This window comes from Martes martes, assembly GCF_963455335.1.
Source record: "Martes martes genome assembly, chromosome: 17".
Lineage (NCBI taxonomy): Eukaryota > Metazoa > Chordata > Mammalia > Carnivora > Mustelidae > Martes > Martes martes.
Window position 1 is genome coordinate 19,378,006 of NC_137905.1, and position 26,123 is coordinate 19,404,128.

General features: G+C 44.1%; 1 protein-coding gene across 1 annotated transcript; it reads right to left on the reverse strand.

The window, feature by feature from the left end:
* Positions 1-12,306: 12,306 nt before the first annotated feature.
* Positions 12,307-25,516, reverse strand: CKLF (chemokine like factor; the record flags this gene model as incomplete). Its single annotated transcript, XM_080828518.1, has 3 exons — positions 12,307-12,423; positions 15,669-15,764; positions 25,442-25,516. The coding sequence occupies 3 exons, from the start codon at positions 25,514-25,516 to the stop codon at positions 12,307-12,309; spliced, it is 288 nt and encodes a 95-aa protein (XP_080684644.1).
* Positions 25,517-26,123: the final 607 nt, after the last annotated feature.

Below are 26,123 nucleotides of genomic sequence, written 5' to 3' on the forward strand. Positions count from 1 at the left end.
CCGGCGTGGGTGCTTTTGAGGATCCCGGCGTGGGTGCTTTTGAGGATCCCGGCGTGCCTGCTTTCCCGGCTGCCGGCGTGCCTGCTTTCCCGGCTGCCGGCGTGCCTGCTTTCCCGGCTGCCGGCGTGCCTGCTTTCCCCGCTGCCGGTGTGCTTGCTTTCCCCGCTGCCGGCGTGCCTGCTTTCCCGGCTGCTGGAGTAGGTTCTGGCCCAGGTGTCTTCTTGGGTTCCAGAAGCAGGGAGGAACTGCTTTCATATTCGAGTCCCAGGAGTCTTCTCATTTTATTCCTCATCTTCTTGGTGACCATAATCGCATCCAGGATACACGCGATTGCTGCTGTGAGACACTGGGTCTGTCAGACACAAGGCATACATGGGAAGGGAAGGCTGGGTTATTTTGCGGCTCTGCGGCAACCTGGCTTCCCTATCCCATCCCATTCCCCTCTGACCCAGCACTACCTGTTTGGTGTCTGCCTAGCCGGCTGCTGTGGCACATTCTGCAATTGCCAGAGAAAGGGATTTTGGAAATGGTGGGTTTTGCTGCCAGTAATGACCTCACCAGATGCCTGAGGCATCAGAAAGGATCAGAGAGGACTATTTATCGGCTGTAGGAGGCTCTGGATCAGTATGAGGTCCTGAGAAGGCCCTTCAGCAGAAAGGACTCTTGGGCTTTGTCTGAAAAGGGCAGGAAGGAGTTGCCAAGGGGACCAACTGGTGTGGCTGGGACCTCTGGAGCTGGTGAGGGAGGGGGCAGAGTTGAGGCTAGGAAGTGCAGAATTTGGGACTTGATCAAGAGGTGAGACCAGGTGCCAGAGTCAGAAAGCACACTTGCAGTAACCGTGAGGTGAAAAGGACAGGAGGCAGGCACACCTGGTGGGGTGTGGTGGGGGCTCCTGTCATCCAAGTAAGAACTGAGGGACTCCAGATGGTGGGAGCCCCTGGCAGGTGGGAGAAGTCTTGGTGGCTGAGTTAGCAGATGGGGACCTGCAGCGCATAGCAGGATTCCAGGTGCCTCCCGCATCCTGCCTGCTCCGGATGTTTCTCTTTACCTGTCACTTAATCCCCGGTTGCTTGAATGCACTTTCCTTCGGTGGGTCTTGCCCCAGCTAATCTGTGGGCTCCTACAGGGATATGGGACTTTATTCCCAACACTAAGCCTGGGCCTGGCACAATCCAATGGGATTGACAAATATTTGCTGATTATGGGATGACTATAAAGAAGTCAAACCTTTTTTTTTTCTAGATTAATTTCTGTTCCCATTGCTTAACTTCCAGAACCAAAAGTCTCACCTCCCCATTTCCCACCCTCTATCTTCAAAGCATTTTAATCTGCCATTTTTTGTGCTCTTCATACGGTAAAGATTTGAGTCCCAGCTTGTCCCAGGCTTGTGAGCCAGGGCAAATTATTTAACCTCAGTTCTCATATCTGTAAAAATTAAGTCAGAACATGCCTGGCTATGTGTGGGGTACATGCTGGGAGCTTTCTTCCTTCCTTTCTTCCTTCCTTCATACCTTCATACGGGGCCATTCATTTTTGACAATGTGCTTTTTTTTTTTTTTTTCCTAGTCATGTACTTTTCTTTTCACGTGCTTTTAAAATATAATTCTCTAGTCCAAAAGAGTCAAAGTCCTATTTATAGACAGGAATACCTTGCTGCAACATTTCAAAAAATACTGTGTACATTTCTCGAAAGGGGAGTTTGTACCTATTTGGAGAATGAGTATTAGAACGAAGATTTTCATGAGTTTAGAATTTATGTAACTTTACATCTTCTGAAGAAGTCAGTGCAGAAGAAGGGGTGGTGGTAGGGATATTATTCTGCAAATGAAGTAATTACAGTCTGCCGGTTTCCCTTTGCAGAGTTTTGAAGTACTGATTTTTAAAAAAAAGACTTACGTATTTGTTTGGGAGCGAGAGAGCGAGCAGGTGGGAGGGGCAGAGGGAGAGGAAGAGAATTTCAAGCTGACTCTCTGCTAAGCGCTGAGACCGACGTGGCGCTCCATCCCATGACCTTGAGATCACGACTTGACCCGAAACCAGGAGCTGGACCCTTAACCGACTGAGCCATCCAGGCACCCTTGAAATACTAATCTTAAATGGGGTCATGAAGGTTTTGACTTACCCCTCCAACATAGAATAAATGCCTCCTTTCCATTTCTTGCATCGCCAGGATGGCAACTATTAAAAGGAACACAGCTGTAATGAAACTGTTGACAAGATCCTGTAATACAGAATTGAAAACTGTCAACTCTACATGAAAATGTGATTTCATAAAATATTTTAAATTAGTGAATTACCCATATAAGGATGGGTGTCTTTTTAAAACTTTCCCTTTGATTAATATTAAGAGGCACTGTTAGCAGCAAAATTCTAGCATCTTCCAAGACATGAGTTTATGTGATCTTAAGGTCCTGGATAGGACTTTGTCAGCAGAAATGGGTTTAATGTCATTAAAGAGTGCCATTAAAAAAAAAAAAGCTGACAACTTTCCCATTATATTCTCCTTTAAAGGGCATAAGAAAGTGAGCATGAAAAACACTAGAGGTATAGGGCCCTACCTCCATAAATATGATTTTTAATAATCCTATATGTTAATGTAAATCCTGCATTCTATTCTGTAATATATTTTTGATATACACATTAAGTTTTAGGTTAGCACTTAATTAATTTAATTGCATTCCCAAATCTGCAGCTAGAACTGCTAGTCTGGAAGTTAGTTGGGATTTATTCTGTGGGTTCACATATCCCAAGGAGGCAGGAACACATCTGGGGAGCAGGGTTGGTATTCTAGAGTGAATGCCTATGCTGTTGACTTCTGTTCTTTCCTAAGAAATGGCTGGAATTGGATCTGTCCTGGCATCTGTGGGCTGCCTTTGTCCTCTCTTCTGGATTCCAGTACTGGGTTCTTTAACTGCTAGCCCAAACTGCAGCTTTGTGTGCCAAATAAAGGACAAGGATGAGTAGATGGAGGCCACTCCTGGAAATAAGCAGAGGCTGGGCTTCAGTAATAGAGCAGTAATGGAAAAGTGGGTACTCAGTGGGTCCGTGGCACCAGGGTGGAGAGGGTCGAAAGCTCAGGGTGATAGAACCACGATATAGCCCGGATACCTAATTGGAACATTTTAAGTCCTTAAGTCTTGATGGCTTGACTTGGTAGCGTCAGCCTGTCTGGTGTACCTGCCCGATTCTAGCAAGGAGCCCCACCACCCAGTGTGTGAAATCGTAATATCTCCGATGGGAACTCTTCAATGTGCCCAGTATTTTCCAGTCCTTACCTTATCTAACCCTCACAAACACCCTCCAGGGTTAGTATTGTTATGATCCCTATTATAAGAGGACACAGCGGAGGCTTAGAGAGGTTTAAGTTGTCTAAGATTGGGTATCTGCTGAAGAAGGGAGTCAGAACCCCTCTCACTGTTGCCTCCCGTCATCCCCCCAGGCTGGAAGTGCTGTACCCATCTTGGGCATTTTTCTGTGGGTAATGGGTCACAGAGGGGCAATATGATATGGGACATGTACAGTGGTAGTGTATTTCGTTGATGAACTTTCTTGGCCTGCCAGTTTCTAGATGTGTGACCTGGGGCCTGTTTTATCATCTCTCTGTGTCAATATGTTCGTTTAAAATATGGGAATAGTGATTGGGATCCATTGGGTGGATCTGAGGAGTAAATGGTATAATGAATCTGAAAGTACCAGATGAGTGCCTGGTATCGGCACCGAGTGGGTCGTGAGCGCATCACAATGTGGACTTGTGCTGTCTGCCTTCAGAATGTGCACAGAAGTTGAACTGTCTGCAGACATCAGGAGTGCTTCTCATTGAGATCGCTGAGCAAGGAGTCCTGTCCCTATCACGGAATGTGACTTGCCTCATGGAGGGACAGTAATTATTTGGACACCTGGTGGGTAACGCTGGGGAGAAAAGGAGCAGGGCTGGTGAGGGTTAGAAGTAAGATCCAGCTGCATTCTGTGGGCTGCATGAAAAGCCTGCTCACAGTGAGACGGGCACGGCGGTTCACAGATTTGCAAGAAGCTTCGTCCTTTAGGATTATGTGAACCAAGAGAGTAAAAAATGTGCACAAGAACTCTTACAACTTAGAAGCAGGATATAAACTTTTTAAAACAAAAATTAACTAGCTGTGGCCATAGGTGGTCGAGAATTTAGGTGAAAGCCAATGAATAATGATAATACTAATAAACCAAGTGCAGACTAGGCTTGGCTAGCCCCTTGTTGACTCCCTGTCGTAATTCCAACTCCTCACCGGAATACTAGACGTTCCTTTACTCTGTCCTTACTGTAGTTTACTCTGGTCCTTGCTCTCAAGGAAGTGCTCTCCCGAACTGTCCTTTGGAGCTAATGTTTGCCTTCTATCTAACATTCTGTCATAGCTCACGCCTCGTGAGCACTTCCTGTGTGTCACATAGTGGACCGGGGAGTTAATCTCATTTGATTCTCACAACAAACTTTCATTATCTTCAATTTACAGATGGTTTAGCAACATGCCTGGGGCTGCCCAGCCAGTAAGGGGCAAGGCCCCTCTGTAGCCTGACTTGAGTGTCCAGAAGCCTTCTCTGGACTAACCCCCCTCCTCCCTTCTGCCTTAGACACATCATTGTTATTGGCCTCATCTTTGACAGAAAGGGAGAGAGAGAGGGAGATAGAGGAGAGAAAGAGAGAGAGAGGAGAGAAAGAGAGAGAGAGGGAGAGAGAGAAAGAGATGTTCTTTCCTAATGGCGTAAAATTGCAGCTGAGTCTTGTCATGTGCCATCTTTACTCATCATCTTTTTCTTTCCCCCTTGACTAAATGCCCTACTGACTCAGGTGCCTCTTCTGACTAAAATGAGAGATGGATTTGTTGCTTGACTGTTATTTTTCCATAAAGCTCCCAAATTGCTTAGATAAAACTGTGTAGAATTTTAACTGGGAAAGAAAGAGTTGCTTTAATGGTGAATGCTTATTTTTAAAAATCACTGAGTATTAGAAAAAAATTTGAACATTGACAATTTGTTTCACAAAATGTGGTATTTGTAGGAAGAATATCTATGTAGTAAACACTGTATATTATTCAACTAGGTGCAACTCCCACTGACTCCATTTGTGCCTGGAGTTCTCCAAACGTGCGGCATAACCTGATCAGAAATGACCAGAACGGGGCACCTGGGCGGCTCAGTGGGTTAAGCCTCTGCCTTCGGCTCAGGTCATGATCTCGGGGTCCTGGGATCAAGTCCCGCATCAGGCTCTCTTCTTGGCAGGGAGCCTGCTTCCTCCTCTCTCTCTCTCTGCCTGCCTCTCTACATACTTGTGATCTCTGTCAAATAAATGAACAAAATCTTAAAAAAAAAAAAAAAAGAAAAAGAAATGACCAGAACTGTGGTTTCTCATTAATCTTATTTGAAGGGGACATTCTAAAGCTGACACTTCCTCCTTATAAATGGAAAGATATTGCTGGTAGTTTTGGAATCATCAGAGTTTTAGTTTAAAATGCTTATTATGTTGTGTGTGTGTGTTTTTTTTAATTGCTTTCTCTTGGCAAAAACATCTGCTTGACCAGAACTCAGTCTCTCTGATCATATTGGATAATATTTTTTATAATGTAGAAGTGTTAAAAATATGGGCTATTCAGAAGGGAATTACAATTCATACTTTTCTGGGGTATGTTGACAGATGACACTAGAGTCATGGGTAAAATGGATTACAAAGTCTAACAATGAAGACAGTGACCCCACCATGGGTGGGGTAAGGAAAGCTCTCTGCTCACTAGCTTTGATGCAGGCCCAGGATATCGAGTCAAAGACTGGCTGGGAAGTGGACCCATGGGTGTCAGAGTCACTGTCATAGTCTTCACAAGAAGCCACAAGATGAAATTGAGAATGGAGTATGGATCCCACAGCCCAGGCTCCACCATCTCTCTGGAGAAGGAGGTCTTGCCAAAATACAGTCCCAGACTCCATAGATCTCAGCAGGTCCATACGTGAGGCCCGTCCTCTTTGTTGCTGCTCTGCTGAGCACCTGAAGCCCTGATTTATCAATCTTGCTATTTCTGGACTGGGAGCCTTTATCATTAGCCCCTTGCCAAACAAGAATGGGAATAGAGGAATCAGGAACTCTGTACTCCTGGGAGCCTCTAAGGAAACCACCACTTAAAATCAGCACTAATGTTCTGCCTTGGGGGCAGGCGAGAATTCTACCACTGAACTACCCATGCTACTCAGCCTTGGGAACACCAAACCATCTTGCCAGGAGAGAGGGTCTGCGCATGCTGGATGCCCCAGTGTGTGGGTGGGCCCTCGAGCCTGCACAGAGCCTGGAAACAGGGATGCTATGGAACAGGCCCTGTGATCTCTTGGCTTTCCCCAGATCCATCAGGTCCCAGGGGATTTCTGCAGCTTGATGCCTCCACATCTCCAAGTCCTCCTACTCTGGAGTGACCAGTAGTCCTCTCCTAGGCACACAAACTGTCCCTAAACCAGCACACTGTGTTCCGTGCTGAGGCCTCCGTGGTACCACGCGGTGGTAACTACCCTTCTGAACAATCTCGTAGGCACATGGCCTTCACCTTATGGAAAGAGGAAGACTAGAAAGGAAGGGACAGGATAGGAGAACACAGTTTTGAATCCTGTTCTGATGGCTCTTTTAAAAAAACCTTCCAAGTCCCTTAGATCACACACACCACCTGACCGGTTGCATTGGTTAGTATGTGGCAGCTTGGTGTGGACCGCCAGTCCATTGTGCCTCCGAATAACTGAGCAGCCTTCACAGTGCCCCAACGATGGAGCTGCTGGGAGCTCACCAGGACCAGGCATGTCCATGTGAATCACGCTTTGGGACTCCCAGAGTCACCCAAGGGAAAGAGGATTCTCTGACCCAAGGATAGAGGTAGCAAAAGGGGGCCTGGCTTTATCAGAGTTGACCGAAGGCCTGCGATTCTACAAACGCTGTCGTGAGCCGTCTGTGACCCCTGTGAGAACAGTTCTTCTCATAGGACCTGGTTCATTTAGGAGCCCCCACTTCCTAGATCTTCTCCCTTGTCCCTCCATAAAGCATCGTGCCTCGAGGTTCCCTCCAGCTCCCCAGATTTATGGCAGCGGACCTTTCTTTCCTCTGAGGGCTCCAGTCCCTCTGACCACAGCTGACCTTGGTGCTGTGAAGCCCTCAGTCACCCCGCCTAAGGACCTGTACCCGCCCTCCAGGATAATCGGCTCACCTCTAGCTCCATATTTTAAGGAAACCATGAGAAAACAGGAGAAGATACAGAGAACATAACATTTAGAAAATCCCAGGAGGATAACAATGAAGGGAGAATGGAGACAGAGAAACCATTGTAAGGCAATAAGGCAAAAAGTCTGGAAAGAGCCTGGGCTAAGGCCGGGTCTGAGTTTCCAAGTGACTGCCTATGGCCACGGGCAACTTCACCTTTCAGCACATCTTCTCATCTGCTAAACTACAACCCCACTAGATTGTTGTGAGGATTAAATGAGGTAACACGTATGAAGAGGTATCTGGCACATGCTGTGTGCTCAAAATGAAAATTTTCTCGGAAATCTCCAAGCGCAGAGATTTTGGTTTCCCTTCAGGACCCTCTTTATCCTTCTCGCTCCCCCCAACGAAGAGGGTCTTCCGTGTGTCCGTTTAGACTCGCTCACGTTTTGTTGTGTCTGCTTCCCGCTGTTCTGCACTCTGTGGGGCAAAGAGAGCTCAGCAGCTTTTTCAGAAAATGCCTCACATGCTTCAAAAACGTTAGTTTGAGTTTTAGCTCAGTGCCAAACAATCCTATCTTAAGGTTAGAAAAACGTACTGCAAGGACGTGGGATGGGGGAGAGGCCTGACCTCTGAGTTAGGATTGCTCACAGCGCAAGATAAAATGGTAAAATTCAGCTAACTACTTTATGGGGTCTGATGGACACTTTGTAAGTGAATGTTTGCTTTTGCTTTGTGCTGAGCATTGTGTTGTTTGCTTTAAACACATTTAAATGTTCCAGGAACCCTGTGAGGTAGTTATTATGATCACCCTTTTCCTTTGCTGAATTTCCTGGATGGGGAAACGGAGGCTAATGTTCACACACTAGGAAGATGCCAGGACCAGGAAGTGGACCCTGTCTGTATCTGGACAGAACAGTAGTTCTTCTCCATTCTGCAAGGACACAGAACCTCAGGCCCCGTAATAAATAGGATTTATCTGAGACCTGAGGGATTAACCTCAGGAATTTTTCAGTTGGTAAAGTATACGAAGTTCTGGAAAAAGCTACTGAAGAAGGCAATGCAATTTTCTTTTCTTGACTACTCTGCCATGTGGCACCCCTTTGGGAGTATGGGCCCTTAATACCCATGAAGAGATTGACTCCTGCAATCTTTCAGGGTGTGGGTGACAATTTTGGACAACTTTGCCATGCCGACTCTTGCTTACATGGAGGGGCGGGGGAATGTTTATAATGTTAGAGTAGCTGCTGTTGGAAAGTAGAAGCATGTGCTGTTTTACAAGCAGTAGATGAGAAGCATGTTTATGTACTGCATATACTTAATTGAAATTTTCTTTAGGACAGGCTGCGAGGTACCACTGTTCAGTGCCCCAGTAAGACGGAAGCAGGTGTGTGTATTGGTGGTGCTGTGGACAGAGGTGTCTAAGGGATCTCTCTGGGTGTTAGGCTAGTTTCTCCCCTGGGACGAGGGCAGCACCCCGTCACAGCTCAGTTTTGTTCTTGTCCAGAGAGATTAGCTCTTTTGTTTTCACTTGAGGAGAGACTCTACTCTGGGACTGAGGCCCAAGCTTATATTTGAACTATGAAAACGAACACTTACAAGTAAGGACCAATCTAAATTAATCAGCAAGTGGTGAAGGGTTAGCATATATATTAGAATAAAAAATAGAACGATGCAGATTTCCAGAACTGTGATGGCTATGTACGGCTCATGGGCTTTGGCAATGATGAAAGAAACTAGTGCTCCTATGAGAAGACCCTGCAACAGAAGAAACAGGACGTGTTTTAATGCACATGGGCTAGTGAACAGCAAAGCAAACCCATCAACTGTTAAAAAGTAAATCTGGTGATATTGCACTTGCCTGTACCGTTTTGTACGTATATTTTATTTGTAAAATGTCTCGTATTTCCAGAAATGAAATAATACGTGGAAATAATAAAAGTGCAATTAGGTAGAGAAGAATGAAAAATAACTCTAGTTTCTTTCTTCTCGCTCAACCCAGCCCTAGTCATCTCCTGGAAAGTCACCACTGTTCACCGGGTGTATTTCATACTGGAAAGAAGTATATACAAGTAGAATAAATATATACTGATTTTGATAGAAAGAGGTAGAGCTCCGGTTTTCTTTCTTTCCAAACAGTTGCTCGTTATCCCAACATCATGTGCTGGGAAACACCAGTATTTTCCCTGTTCATCTGAAATCCAACCTTTTTCATGTACTAAATTCCCAGGTATATTTGAGTCTCTTTTGAGAATATGCTCTTCCATTGAGGAGCTGATTTCTTCTCTAGTACTTTTGAAATTACAGGCAATTTATTTTATATTATTATCTGACCTAGTCCCCCTTTCAGTGCTCATCCTCGCATTGTTTGTGTCTCCCATGTTTGTCTTGGTCAAGCTCCCCAAGCTAAGCCTGTTGGTAGTTTAATTGGGATTTCATCTAACTTCTAATTTTGAAAGATTAACACATTCACTTTTACTATTCAAGAACAAAGTATGTCTTTCCAGTTATTTTAGTGGCTTTAAAATATCTAAGTTTTTCAAGTTTTCTTGATGTAGGTTTTTCAAATTTATTTCATTTAGTCGTAGATGTTTTACCATTTAGATTGTTGTTATAAAGAGAAATATTTTCTTCTATTTTAAATGCTTGTTTGTTCATTTCTGCTAGTGTGTTAGTAGAGATTATCTTGTTCTAACTTGTTTCCCAGTTGATTTTGAGTTTTTTAGACATACAGTGATGTCAGCTGAAAAAATGATAAATTTTCCTAATCTTTTCAACTGCTATTTATTTTTCCTCATTGTGATTAGCAGTTCCAGAAAAATACTGAATACAGTATTGATGAGGGCATCCTCTTTGTTCCTCATTTAATGGGAGTACTTCTGATGCTTCATTATATATGGTGCTGACTTTTGAGTTTATCTTTATAATGTCAGTAAAATATGTATTCCTATTTTATGGATTTTTTTTTTTTGCAATCAGAAATGAATGTTGAACTCTTGTCAAATGTGTTCTTTTCCTTATCTGACATAATCTCCTAATTTGTTGTTCTTTTAACCTAAAATGTTGGTTAAATAGAGTCCTAATATTACATCATCATAGTGTATTTTTTAAAAGTACTGAATATTTTCTGCTAATATATTAATTCTTGTTGATTTGATACAAGTGAGATTTCTATTTTGTCTGACTTGGTCAGGTTTTGATATCAGTGTTATACTACTTTGAAGAAGTAATTCAGAAGGGCTTCTTCTTTCTCCATTCTTTGAAGGAGTTTCAATAGTATCAGAATTACATCCCATTTAAGATTGAAAGAGTTAATGTGTAAAAAAGACTTTCCCTTATATATTTTTGAAAGATACTCATTTGATTAGTTCTCATTTTCTTCTGTGTTTACATTGGTCTGGTTAGGGTTTTCTCTATCCTGGGGTCAGTTTTGGTAATTATATTTTCCTAGGAAATAAACTGTTTCTTTCAGGTAGTCAGGTTTATTTGTTTTGTAAAGTACTCTTGGGGATCCTCTCAGTTTCTTCATCCTTTGTGATCATTTTCCCTGTCTGGTGTCTTAACTTTAAATACATGTTCTCTCTTCAGTCTTTTTTCATATTATACTAGCCATCGGTTTATCAATTTTGGTCAATTCTGTTATTTTTGTTTGTTAATTTATACATTTCAGCTCTTACTCTCTCTGCTTCCCTAATTCCCTTTGTGAGGGAAAACCTGCGAAATACAGAGGCAGGAAAACCAGCGCTGGTTTAGCAATCCGGGGTGCGTGTGGGGAAGGGCCAGGGAGAAGGGAGGAAAGACGCGGCAGAACAAACTGGCTGGCGAAGGGAAGTGGGAAGTTTTCCAGACGCCGCGTCCCCCGGGGTTCCCCAAGGCCGCACCCACCCTGCATCACCAGCTCTCTCTGCTCACCAGCCTTATGACCTTCATCATTCCCGTGGGCGTGAAGAAAAAACGCTTGAAGCTGTCCCTGAATTTGACTGGGACGAGGGCCCGTCCTTCAGCACGCTTTTGCATGGCGGCCTTCTCAGCTTCGCTCTTGGGCGCCTGCGGTGGCTGCGTGGGTGTTCTTGATGTTGCATCTTTTGGCGCACCGGGTGCTACGTTCTTGGGCTGCGCGGAGGGCCCTGGGCGTGCGGGTGTCCCCGGAGCCGCGGCAGCCCCTGGGCGTGCGGGAGCCCCTGGGCGTGCAGGTGTCCCCGGAGCCCCTGGGCGTGCCTGTGTCCGGGGAGCTGCGGGAGCCCCTGGGCGTGCGGGAGCCGCTGGGCGTGCAGGTGTCCCCGGAGCTGCGGCAGCCCCTGGGCGTGCGGAAGCCGCTGGGCGTGCAGGTGTCCCCGGGCGTGCAGGTGTCCCCGGAGCTGTGGCAGCCCCTGGGCGTGCGGGAGCCGCTGGGCGTGCAGGTGTCCCCGGAGCTGGGGCAGACACTGGCCGTGAGGATGTGCCTGGAGCTGGGGCAGCCCCTGGGCGTGCGGGAGCTGAGCGTGAGCGTGTCCCCGGAGCTGCGGCAGCCCCTGGACCTGTGGGACGCTGCTGCTGTTGCAAGCTCCCTGTGGGGGTCCTGGTGGTTTTGGCATCCATGGTGGGCCCCGGGGGCCTGGCTGTGCCAGGCAGGCCCTGCCGCTCAGAGCCTGCCGCCACCGGCAGGCTGGCCCCTGGGAACCAGCGGCGTGCCCCAACGGCTGCTGGCCCCCTGTCCCTCGCGCGCACCTAGCTCTGTGCCCCGCGGACAAACCAGGCCCTCCAGCCACCTTCATCGCCATTTGGGATGCGATGCCACTGCCTGGCCTGGGAACTCATTTTCCCTGCAACCCCACCCCTCCGTGCTGCCAGCCAACCAGGAAGGGGGCTCTGGAGACCATTTAGGGTGGTCTGGGTGCATTCTTCTCTGCCACCCAGGCCCAGGAGGAGGCAAACCCAATCAGATCAGGATCAGTGCTGGCTTGGAAATGACGATTTGGGTGAGCGTTGGGTACAGAGTTCCCACATCTCTTCTTCCAGTTCCCATATTGAGATTAAAATGAGAACAATCACAGGAGATATGTGTAGGAATAAATACATTTAATATACTTAATACTTAGCATCAACTAAAGAGTAATATAAAATTACAAAACTTATATTTTGTCATGAATAGCCTGTTTCTGATAAGGACCACTTGGATTAAATAGAAGCTTCCGGTAAATAAGGACCCCATCCGCAATACAGCACGCTCCCGCCAGGAGTCCAAACACCTGGAAACGAAGACACTTTGTCACTGCTGTGGCCATGTTCTGGACCTCAGTCACTCACAGGTTTTAAGTGGTCTGCCCCCTGGCTTCCTCTCCTGCTTCTACCTGATACTGAAAGGGGAAGAGACTTCAGAGATTATTTCATTCTCATGCCCAAGTTTTCCCAATACCTGCCTAAAGAAAGGGAAAAGGTAACTCAGGTGAGCAAAAATAATATTGAAGGGGTGTAGGCTCTGAAACAAAGACTTGTCTGGATCTTTTAACTTGCTCCCGCATGTATGATTTAAAGCCCTACTGAAGGTATCTAGTTATCAATCAACATTTCCACCCCAATGTTCAATTGCCTTTCTTCCTACAAACTCAGCTCCAGGGCCAAAGGTAACAGCAGCTCAAGATTAAACCAATGCAACAGTAGCTGTGATACGCACTTTAGAGAACTGGAGTGGTTAAGATGATCCAGAGTGAACTCTTTAAGGCTGGGTTACATCTGCTTAAAGGGTGGGATTCTAAATATGCCTCAGGGGGGGAAAAAAAGGTAAAGGGAATAAACTAGAACTTGGTCTTTAGGTACTGTGATGGCTGTTTGAGAGCTGGCACCTGGGCTGTAAAAGAGGGATATCATTCCTTGCGTGCTATTTGGTCAGTTCTATCCAATGGCCAGGAAGTCTGGCCTCTTGGCTCTAGATACCACTCCATTTTCCATGCTGAATCCCAAACTCAGCTTCTTAGCTTCTGACCACACTGAGTACTTCCTGCCCTTCCATGACTCTGGTACACTGCATGTTGCTGGTTCCTCTACCTGGAACCATCCCCCTCGTCTCCCCTTTACTCCTGGCAAGCTGCATTTCCACTGCCAGAGCAAGGTAGTTGCTTCCTCTTTTCTGTATCCCTGAAGTACTCTGTCAATAGTGTATATACAGCTGTTTACATTTCTCTTCCCTGCATTAGGCTCTAAGCAATTTGAGGATAGGGCAGGCTCATGTTCTAGCCCAGTGCTGTCCAAAAGAAACAGAATATGAGTCACCAATGTAAGCCACATAATTTTTTCTAATAACCACATTAAAAAGAAAAAACAGGGCGCCTGGGTGGCTCAGTGGGTTAAAGCCTCTGCCTTTGGCTCAGGTCATGATCCCAGGGTCATGGGAATGAGCCCCGCATTGGGCTCTCTGCTCAGTGGGGAGCCTGCTTCCTCCTCTCTCTCTACCTGCCTGCCTCTCTGCCTACTTGTGATCTCTCTCTCTGTCAAATAAATAAATAAAAATCTTAAAAAAAAAAAAAAAGAAAAAACAAGGGGCGCCTGAGTGGCTCAGTCATTAAGCATCTGCCTTTGTCTCAGGTCATGATCCCAGCATCCTGGGATCGAGCCCCACATCTGGCTCCCTGCTCGGTGGGAAGCCTGCTTCTCCCTCTCCTACTCCTTCTGCTTCTGTTCCCTCTCTCACTGTCTCTCTCTCTGTGTCAAATAAATAAATAAAATCTTTAAAAAAAAGAAAGAAAAAGTAAGTGAAATTAATTTTAATAACATATTTTGTTTAGCCTAGTATATCCAAAGTATAATTTTAACATGTCATCAATATAATAAAGTTATTATGAAATAATATACATTTTGGGGGTAAGTCTTTGAAATCCATGTATAGCTCATCTCATTTAGATCAGCTACACTTCCAGGTAGCTAGTGGCTATGGCATCGGACAGCACAACTCTATACTCTGTCAGCATCTACTGAAGTGCGCCTTTGTAAACACTGAGTGAATGAATGAGTAAGTGAATAAAGGTCCAGGTGACTTATGAACAACATGGGTTTGAACTGCATAGGTCCACTTACATATGGACTTTTTTCTGATAAATATAGTAGTACAGTACTGTAAATGTATTTTCTCCTCATGATTTTCTTAACATTTTCTTTAGCTTACTTTATTGTAAGATACAGTATATAATACATATGATACAGAAAATATGTGTTAACTCTTTATGTTTTTGGTTCTTCTCATCAACAGTAGGCTATTAGTAGTTAAGCTTGTGGGAAGTCAGAGTTTTAAAAGTTTCAGCTGTGTGGGGAGTCGATGTTATTCAAGGGTCAACTGTAAATCCCATGCCTTGTCCCTCTTTCTCCATAGAAGAGGGTTAAGATTATTTTTTTTGCTTGTTTAAAAGTTTAAAAAAATATTTATTTTAGGGGGAGTGGGGTAGAGGGAGAGCAAGAGACTCCTCAAGCAGACTCCCCGCCGAGTGTGCAGCCTGACTGAGGGCTCCATCCCAGGACCCTGAGATCATGACTTGAGCCAAAACCAAGAGTCGGATGCTTAACTGACTGAGCCACGGGGTAAGATTATCTTTAAAAATAATTGGAGGAAATTGCTGTTACAGCACTATCTCATTTCTAGAATAATTCTCATCCCTCATGAAGTTGCTTGGGTCTTTGTAAGGAGATGAAAAACCATGGATTGTGACATACATGGCTGTCTGAAAATGGTTAGTTCTCCCAAGAGTCCCATACTATGGGAAGACAAGGAAGCAGGAGGGAGATTTATTTAAGAGCTTTCGGATTAAAAAAAAAAAAAAGGTCTTTCGTATTCACATCTCTAGATAAGAATCTAGAAAAACCCAACAATTCTGAACCTCCTATAAAAAATCTCAGAAGTATATCAGATGGCACTAAAACTCAATTATTTAACTCTTGTTTATTTTGGCTTGCCTTCCAGGATAAATTCTGATTAAACTGGCTTGCTTCTCTTTAAGCAACGTTCAAAATAAATCCTTTACTTATAAGGTTTCCTACAACCTTTTCATGAGACATCTTGTATTATATTCCATCTGAAGAAAGGTCTGGACAAAGAATAACTGAGCTCAGAGCCATCTGTCTCACCTTAACAAATGGTATGTATCTTTTTCCTTAAAAGCGAGCACTATGAAACTCATCCATGGTCTTTTGCTTGCCATCAGGTTTCTCAGAGCTAAGTGTAACAGACTCCAGTAGCTTTTCTCAGTCTAGTCTAGCTCTACATATTGATGTAGAACATATGGGAAATATTATTTAGTTAACTTCCATTTTAGGGTGAAATCATATGCCTTCAGGTTTATCAGGGCATGTACTCACATAAGAAATATTAAGCCACTAGGAACCATATACTGGCCTAGGAGACACAAGGATGAGTAATAGTATAGATTCCTGTTCTTATATCTGTTTTTCAAGTAAGTTTGAATACCAATCAAACCTAAAGCAGGAAATCAGAAAGACCTCCACTTACCCCTCCAAGGACTATAACTCTTGTGGTTTCTGGTAACAGTGCCAACACAGATATAATTACCATGAATATTGCCGCTATTACTGAGTTGAGGATATCCTAAAACACAGAATAGGTATGTCAACTTTATATGAAGATCATAAAAAAAAAAATCAGCTGCCTACAGATTTTGAAAGTTCCATTTAAAAAAATTTTTTTTATTTATTCTTTTTAAGGATTTTATTTGTTTATTTGAGAGAGAGATAGAGAGAGAGAGAGCATGAGAGGGGAGAAGGTCAGAGGGAGAAGCAGACTCCCCGTGGAGCTGGAGCCTGATGTGGGACTCGATCCCGGGACTCTGGGATCATGACCCAAGCCGAAGGCTGTGGCTTAACTAACTGAACCACTCAGGTGCCCGAAAGTTCCATTTTATTAAATTTAGTGAGTTTTTTTTTTTTTTTTAAATCCAACTGCCATAGTAAGAGGACACCTATATTATGTTTGGTCTACAGTGATGCCTAGTGTTTCTCTTAATCTGTGATACTATGATACACCAATCATTTATTCTTAGGCTTATTTCTTTTCTATTTAAATACAGTTGGAGGGAGAACACATCTGGTTGGGAATGCAGGATGTATTATGTGGAAGGTTTATGATAGAATGGTACGCTGGAAATTCAGAATGCTAAGAGACTATGTGGAATAGTTTACACTGTAAATCAAACAACTTTATAATGTTACTAAAATGCAATTAATAAAAAGCTGCGCACATTTGGCAGAAAATGATAATTTTCAGGAAAAAACTTTCCTACCTCTGTATGTAGGCTGACTGATTATACTATTATTTCTGACGAGGTGGCTCATTCATCTAACAATTTCTAGAAACAGGACATTTGCCTTCTGAACAATGGCTTTAAGGGCTGCAGCTTACATTATGAATGGTTGTATAGAGTGAGAGAGGTAAATCATCTTTATTCTGGAATGGTTTATAATATCTGTTTGCAGATAACTCTGGAGGCAGGAAGGTATTGTTAACAGAAATATCAGACTTCAAACTCCTGGTAACTTAGACATGTGGTTATTAAAAAAAAAGGGGGGGGGCGCCTGGGTGGCTCCGTGGGTTAAGCCTCTGCCTTCAGTTCAGGTCGTGATCCCAAGGTCCTGGGATTGAGCCCCACATCAGGCTCTCTGCTCAGCAGGGAGCCTGCCTCCCCCCCTCTCTCTGCCTGCCTTTCTGCCTACTTGTGATCTCTCTGTCAAATAAATAAATAAAATCTTAAAAAAAAAAAAGAAAGAAAATGAGGGGCATGTAGGTGACTCGGTTGAGCGTTCAACTCTTGATTTCAGTTCAGGTCACAATCTCAGGGTACTGAGATGGAGCCCACGTTGGGCTCCATCTCAGCGCAGAGTCCTGCTTCAGATTCTCTCCCTCTGCCTCCTACCCGCCCCGCCCCCACTCATACTCCCTCAGTCTCTCAAAAATAAAAATAAAAATAGGAAGAGGGGGCACCTGGGTGGCTCAGTGGGTTAAACCTCTGTCTTTGGTTCAGGTCATGATCTCAGGGTCCTGGAATCGAGCCCCATATCGGGCTCTCTGCTCAGCGGGGAACCTGCTCCCCCCCAACCCCCCGGCTGCCTTTCTGCTTGCCTCTCTGCCTACTTGTGATCTCTCTCTGTGTGTCAAATAAATAAATAAAATCTTTAAAAAAAATAGGAAGAGGTTCAGTGGAGACAGGCAAGATTAGATGCACCTAGGAAGAAAAAAGTTCTCATTTGCCAGAAACATTGAGGCTGTCCTAGGTTAATGTTCCTCTGTGTTGGATATTTTCCTATGCTTCAAGGGAAGCCACACCTCTACTTCAGACAGCTCTGCCTCATGTGACTAATTCAGTTACATGTATATGAATGGCTTTAGGTAAAAGTGGTCGAGGGAGTACAGAGAACTAAGGAAAGGGAAGGATGCACCTGTCCCAAAGGATCAGTGACCACCCCCTTTTTTAAAAAAAGATTTTATTTATTTATTTGACAGAGAGCACAAGCAGAGGGAGCAGCAGGCAGATGGAGAGGGAGAAGCATGTTCCCCCTGAGTGGGGAGCTGGATGCAGTGCTTGATTCCAGGACCCTGGGATCAAGACCTGAGCTGAAGGCAGATGCTTAACCAGCTGAGCCACCTAGGCACCCCGATATCAGTGACCCTTAATGGGCATTTAAACATTGTTTTTATAATGAAAACCAAACATCAGTGTAGCATGGAATAGAATGTTAATTACAAAAACAAAACAAAACAAAACCCAAACAAACTAACAAAAAAAAAAAAAAGGAAAAAAGGAAAAAAAAAAAAAAAAGAAAGGAGATTTCAAGAAATTTTGAGATTGTAGTTGGATACCACTGCAAAGCCCTGGGTTGACTCACTGTGCTTTCTGTCATTGGAATACTTGAGGGAAACAGAGCAGCCTGCTCTACAGACTGTCAGTTACTGCAGCTTTGGGACAGTGATAACCGTAATAAATCTGAATGCGGATGACCATGCCCTTTCCTCATCAGTGAAGACAGGGGCCATGAGGCAGAAGTTATCTTTCCCCACCCGACATTGAAATCGTCAGCCCTCTTTGTGTCCTTCACTTTTGTCACAGTAGAAGAGCCCCAGGCAGCTTCTCCAGGGCTGTGCTCCGGCTCCCATTCCCTTCACCACTCTGCAGGAACCCTACTGTGTTTCTGACCCTTCTTTGTCCCTGGCCAGCTTTCCTCTGTGGCTCCTTGGATTACAGTTGTCTCTCTGGCCCCGCTCAGGCTCACCATGCCTTCAGCTTTCCGGTTACCTGTCCACTTGAGAGGCACCACTCTGGTAAAGGGGCCTCGGGTAACACAGCCTAGGAATATATATTTTTTCCAGGACTTATTTTTTTCTCTACATGTGACAGTATTCACCACTCCTTTCTGAGATGCTTTCCTCTCTTACCTTCCGTGACACAGGTCTCCCTTGCGTTCTCTCCTGCCTTTCTCTGGCTCTTTCTCCTTTTCACCCCATTTATTGGCGTTTCCCAGTTTTACCTTCAGCTTGCTCTCTATTTTCTCCACACCATTTAGGCCAGTCCTAGAGCTCGTCTACCATGACGAGGTGATGACTTCCAAAGCCGCAGCTTTAACTCCTCACTCTCCTGAGCTTCAGACCTGTTCTGAACATTCCTATCTGAATATTCCATAAGCAACTAAAATCCAGCATTTCTCAAACTGAACTTACTGCATTCCTCTCTCTGGCCCTTCCTTAAACATAGTCCTCTTTGTACTTCCTACCTCAATATCATCTCGATACTGAAATGGCAGGCATTCTGAATTCTTATTTACTTAGTCCTATCAATTCTACCCCAGTAACCCCTTTCTTTGTAGATACTGTTAGGACCATAGTTCAGGCCTTTATAATTTTCATGCCTGGATTACAGAACAACGTTTAAAGTGATCTCTGAGACCTACCTCTAGTTTTGCTCCTCTTTAAATCATTATTGACACTGGCACCAGCAATTTCCTAAATTGTAAGCTGCTCATGTCACTCTCCTACTTAAAAACCCTTAAAAGCTTCCAATGGTGTTGGTTTAAAACCCAGGGCATATACAGCCTGGCATGCTCTGACCTCCTACTGCCTTCCAAGCCTCCACTCTTGCCCCCTGTGCCTCCACACTTTCCTGGGGATGCATCTATCCCAGCACCTATTACACTGAATTGCTCATCTCTCTTGCTTCCTTGAAAATTCCACAGGTATAAGATTTGTGTTTTATCAAAGAACCCATTATGGAAGCTGGGATTAGCAGACACTGAACACCTGCTGAATAAATCATTATGCTAGATCAAAAGCAGAGAAGAATCTGGGTTTCATAATGGAATAATCCCATAGTTAGCCTTATGGCACCATTTCTCAGAGATTATAATATCAGCAAAGTTTGATCCTCAGAGATTTTTGGAGACTAAATTTCAGTCCACACATAGGCCACCCTCTCTCCCGGTGTATTCTGTTACACTTAGGACTCCAAGTTTATTACAGGGACCTGTAATAAGCTCCAGAGAATATTATAGTTTGGAGAAAAAGAATACTAAGATGTATTAGTTTTAATTAACCTTGGAAAGCAGAATGTGAAGAGCAACTATACAACTTCCTTAGTAAAGAGGATATGGACCACGCTTCTCATGTCCTTGAGGAAATCCCCGGAATAATTTCACTTAGACCTTTCTGCTACTAAATAACATTGTGTACTCTGAGGGCCCACGGATGAAGATACTGTGACCTTTTTCCCTAGAATTCCCTCCAGTCAGGTCCAGCTCTAAAATTATGATCAAATAGGAGTTTGGAGAGTTGCTATGAAGATCCTATTTCCCAGCTTTCTCCTTTTGGGACTTTTTCAGCTTGTGATTAGCTTGACTGGCCTTCAAAGGTGGTTCTAGAAGGTACCACTTGAAGGCATGCTTAAAGCTCTAATGTCGTCTCTCCTTAATAGGGGTTATCAGCGTGGATATCAGCATCTTGGAACCCAGCAGGATAAGACAAGTGCAGCCAAGAAAGACTTAAGTGCAGCTACTAGTCCTGCCAAAAATGGGAAGGGCAGCACAGTTCTTAGCGGGGAGACCTACAGAGACAGGATACGGGAGGTAAAACTTGAAAGAAGAGAGAGAGGTAAAGCCACTCAGTTTTTCCTAGAACAGGAGAGTAGTCCAGGCTGAAGGGACATGTACACCTTTAACAAGCATCTTGAACTTGCCTATTTTGACAGTTTCCAGAATCATTTAGGCACTTCACTGGGCAGCTTTTCTCAGTGCTAGAAGTATGGCAGGTGAAGTTCATATGGTACTAATTAGCATTGATGATTATAGACATTTTTAAGTAAGATAACATTGTGCTTTATTCAGCTTCCCAGATTATTTCGGTTTTCCATTAGTGATCAGGGATGTACAAGATGTGGATACTTGTGTATCTGCCTCCATTTTTTTCACCAATTTTGAGGCCATATCAACATGTTCTTAAAAGGGAGGTGAAGATTAAGAACGCTCTATAACTTTCTTAGCCATGATCTTAAATTTAAATTTCTTTAGAAAATCAACACTTAAGTGAATTCTCCTAATAGAAGAGTCAGTCCCACCTACTGGTAGATGGGAGCTCAGAGGAGAATTTATCCTCTGTGGTTGCTAAGGGACAACCCAGAACATGGTAGCATGGGTAGAGTTCCTCCTTCCTAAGCCTATCAGACATTCCTTAAAGGCTTAAGAAAACTAAAGAATAGCTTATTAAAATGTCTCACTATGACAGGAAAAAAGTAGTTAATTTTAACAATAAAACTGAACACTTACAAGCAAAGGCCAAAATAAACAGGCTATTAATCGATCAAGTCTCAGTATATATAAAATTATGAAAAAGAAAATAATAGTAACTTCAAATCCAGTGATGACAATGTATGGTTCAGGGGCTTGTCCAATGATAAAAAAGGTCATGGATGTCACACTTAGTGCCTGTAAGCATTAAAAAAAAACATGATTTAGTCAAAGATTACTGAATGCAAGTTTAAGCTGTAAAAATGATCATTTCTAAAGTAACTAAATAAATGGGTTTAGGCCATATATACACACACCTAAAAGAGGAATTACTACAATGTATGGATATTGCCTTCTCTTTGTGTTTTAGGGAACCAAGTGTCCCTCTCTTTATTCCAGTTGTACAACTAATGCCATCACTTCCCACATCTGTTCCCTTAATCTTTTTCCACTACATATCTTCTTTTTTCTCTCAGACCTTCAATCTCTCTTCACTGGCTCCTTTCCCCATCATACTACAAATATATTCAAGTTGTCTTCTCCTAAAACACACACATGCACCCCTTCCATTCACCCTGCTCCCCAAAAAACTCCTGTTTTCTATTTCTCCCTATAGGTTCTTCTCAAAAACGTCTGTATACTGACAGCTATAATTCCTTATCAGCCACTCATCATGCCTTAACTCTTAGCAATTTGGAATCTACTATCAAACTTAAACTTAGAATGTTGCCATGAAAAATATCAGAGGAAAGTTTAAAATAAAATGTTAGAGAAAAAGAATTCTCTGAAAAACACTGTGGGGGAACAAAGGAAAAAAAACTCCCAACATTTCTGATGCTTCACTTTTTACATATTTTCTCTAACCTAAATAGAATGCAATCAGAATTGATGAATATTTTAAGTAAAAAAAAAAAAACACCCTGAAAATTATTAATCAATCCAGTGTCATTTACAAATGAAGATATAAAACACAGGAATGTTAAGTGACCTAAAGGAAAAATAAGCTGATAGGTCCCAGTGAGTCGGTCAATGTCGTATTTTTAGGAGCTGTCATGTTACAGCTCTATCCAAAGTCTCTATGTTCTTGGAAAGTGGTTTTGTCAAGAGTTTTCCCTGGCTAGACTTTTTATGGTCGGTCTGTCAGCTAGTAGCATCTACATGCTCTTTTTAACCTTTAATCTCTATGGGCTACTTATTCATGATTCTTTCAATTACTTTATTAGTACAGAACTTCTAAATTGATCAGTTTGATTATGTAGCAAATATATAACCAGTAACTAAACAAACCATTTTTTATAATTAATATCATTACTATTAGCAACATTTCACCTCAAAGCACTTGATTTACTCTATTGAACCACAGTCTTGAGTTCATGGATTATGAAATCTAGGGTCATTTTTTCAGCCCCCATCTTCTGTAAACATTCTGCACCATGGAATTTGACACTGGTGATTAATTCATTTTCTGATAAGTTCCTATGATTTGAGTCATACTGAATTCTCCCCCCAATCCGTTATTTACAGCTCTTCTATCATTACTCTTAGGCTTTGTCTCCAGTTCTCTTTTAAACATCCCACTAATATCTCAGACATTTCTTCACCACTCTATGGAAACTGCTTTTGCTCAGATTATCAGTGATTTCAGAATTACTAAATTTAATGAACGTTTTTTAGTTCTTATCCTATTGGACCCCCGTGGCTTAATTGCCATTGGCTATCTTTTTCCTATTTTTCTACTCCTTTGGCTTGCATGTCACTTTTCCTACTTCTTATAAACTCTGCAACTCTTCTCCCTTGGTGGGCTTCTCTCCTTTTACCCATCCTTTAAAAACACTGGCATCCCTTTAGATTCTGTTCACCACTCAATCGATGAATGTGGATTCCTATTGCAGGTCATTCCTCAACATCTGACATGTAAACAGCCATTTGCAATCTCTAGCTGAATACCTATAGGAATCTCAAATTCACCGTATCCAAAACTGAACTCGTCTTGCCCATTCCTCCTGTGTGCATTATCTTAACTGGTGATACCACCACCTATCTTATCACCCACCCTAGAAACCTATTATCAGTGCTCCTAATACTCCCCACAACTGATCAATCATCAGGTCCTGCTGATCTAATGCTAACCATCTTGGGAAACCACTCCCTCCTCTTCGTCCCTACAGCTACTGACCTTCAGAATTTCCCCTGAACTACCATGACAAAGGTATTATAGTATAATATCTAAAATGCAAATGCACTTCTCAGTGGCTTCCTGTGGTCTTTAGAATAGAGCCTACCTCTCACAGGATAAGTCCAATGTTTAATTCTCAAATTGAACTTCTGATCCTCCTCCTATATTTGCCTTACCCACAGGCTTTCAGTGGATGGCAACTCCATCCTTCTAGTGCTTAGGCCAAAGACTTTGGAGTTCTCCTGACTCCTCTCTTTTTCTTACATCATACCTGGTTCATCAGCAAATCATATTGGGGCTACTTTCAAAATATATCCCAAATATGATCACTTCCTGTAGCATACTGTGCCAACACCCTGGTCTGAGCCACTATCCTCATTGTCCAAATTACTGCAATAGCTCTAACTGGTCCCTTGGTTCTACCCTTACCTTTGCAGCAATACCCTCCTGTCTCTCTGACCAGTCTATTGTTAACATAGCAGCTGGTCTATTTTTTTTTTTAATGTTAGTCAGATCATATACAACCTTACTCAAAGCCTTCCTCATCTATCACTGTGTCCCCAGTCACTCCACTTCTGCCATACTACTTTCCTTGCTTTTTCTTGAACCCTTCAGGTACATTCCTGTCATAGGGCCACTGTAATGAATGTTCCTTTTTTAAACCCTTCTCCTCCAGATATTCTCATAACTAACTCCCTAGCCTCACTCAACTCTTTGCTAAATTATCATCTCAACAAGGCCTAACCTGACCACTCTATTACTGGACCCTGCAACCTTCCTCTCCTTACACTCCTTTCCCTGGATTTTTTTTCCTGTTTCATAGCATGTACAACTTTTTACAATACTGCATCATTTATTTACTGTGTTTACTCTTTGTCTCCCCTGCCTTCCCAACCCAATATGTAAACTCCATGAGGACTAGGGATCTTTGCTTTGTTCACTGATATCTCCTCAGAGCCTAGAACAGTGTCTGGAACATGGTAAGATTTCAATAGGTATTTCTTGAATGAAAAAAATAAGGCAACACCTATCTTGTTAAAACTTGCTGCAAAAATCATGCTGTTTTTTTCCCCCCTCATGTCTTTGCTCCTGCCCCTCAGTCCCCACTCATGTTCCTCTAGGAAGTTTCCTGATACCTCTCTGCTTGTGCTTGGTTAAATGTCTCACTCCCTGGCCTATCCCCATCTCATCATGTATTAGTAGCTATCTGCTCATCGGTCTGTCTCTTTGACTAACCTAAAGAACTCCATGAGTCAGGGACTTCTGTCTTGGTTGCCTTTGTTGTTCCAAGGCCTAAGTCAGGTCTTCTAATACAGCTAAATACTCTTAAGTGTTTGTTGAGGGAATTGGTATGTCTGAAATGAAACCTCTCTCGCAAGATCTTATTCCTCCTCCAGTGTTCTTCCAGAGCTTTCAGGACTGGGGATAAAACTCCAGACCTGCAAGTCACTTCTTCCCTGATTACTCCTAACCCAAAGTAATCTCTGGCCTTTGAATTCCAGAGTAGTTTCCTAAACCATTCGTATGCACTTTGACTTCTATTACATTAATTTCTCAGAATCACACACTTTTGGTGTGGGAGGGACCTTGGATGCAGTTTGTTCTACCCACTCACCCGAATTACAGCATCCTCCCTAAGTGCTCATCTGTGCATTTTACCTTTGCTGTTTGGGAATGCACTGCCTTCCCAAGTGATGTGGCCACTTAATTTGGGAAACCTTCCAATAGAAAATTCTTCCTCATATTAAGTGGAACTGTTTCCGTGTAGCTTTTAACTATTTCTTTGCCCTCTCCTTTAGGGATCACGTCTTTAAAATTTAAAAATTATTCCCCCCCTCCCCCACCCCTGTTCCTTCAACATACTCTCCTGTGACAGTCTCCACTTCTCCAACTAGCCAGGGCACCTCCCTCAAATGACGGCTCATTCTTTCCAGACCTCTGTTCAGAACTAACTGCAGTGCGCCTGGCATGCCTGACGCCCTGAAGCCGGCAGCCCCGCTGTTATGCACGGGGTACAAGTGCAGCTGCCGGGCCTGCTAACCTGGGTATCTGGTGTGCGGGTCCAAGTGGGGGCCGCTCATGCAGACGTGCTTCCTTGTATTTAAGAATGTGTCTGTGAACCCCTGAAGGGCAGGACAGTGCCTTCTTTCTCTCCTTCTGTCCCCAGAGTGCCCAGTGAACCGCCTTGCCCCTGGGGAGGCCTAGGCTGAAAGAGAACGTAGGGGATTCCTCTTTATCCTTGAGAGCCATCCCCCGCTGCCCCTGAGCACGCCCCAATACCACCCCCACTCGCCCCAATACTGCCGCCACTCGTGGCCCGGCCTCACCAGCCGCAGGATCTTCACGTGGCCTTTTACGCTGAAGCAGAAGGGGCGATGCTTCGGCTTCAGGGTGGGCATCATGTCGGCAGACTTGCAGCAGCACCACTTCTCCCCCTCATCCCCTCTCCTCGCCGCACAGCTCTGCCAGGCCTCGAGCGGCGACAGCAACCGCCACCGCTGTGAACCACCCTCCTAGGATTCCCGCCCTCGCGTGCGCATGCGCACATCACTACGGCCCGCGCTCCTGCGCATGCGCCTCACGGGGGCGGGCGGCTGGCAGCTCTAACTTTGCGGGCTTCTGGGGTTCGCCTGCTGCATTTCTGTGGACCTAGAGGGGTCGCGGGGCGGGAGGGGGGGTTGCGCCTCACAGGCAGGCGGGCCTTTCTTAGCGCGGCCCTGCCCTGCTCCGCAGGACGCAAACAACTGCTCTCCAGCTCTAGGTAAGGGCTTTCCAGTCAGGTAGCGCTTCTGGAGAGCCGTGCAGGGAGGGATTGGGGGTGTTCAGGAATGGCTGCAGGGTTACCCCGGACTATGAGCATCTCAAATACCAACTCCCTAGAGAGGCTTTCGCATGGTCACCCCGTCTAGAGCAGCCACCATCACCCTCTTCACAGCACTTATCACTAGCCAATATATTTTACTATAAATTGCACAAAAGCCGGGACCTGCCTGTGTATACGTCTCTCCC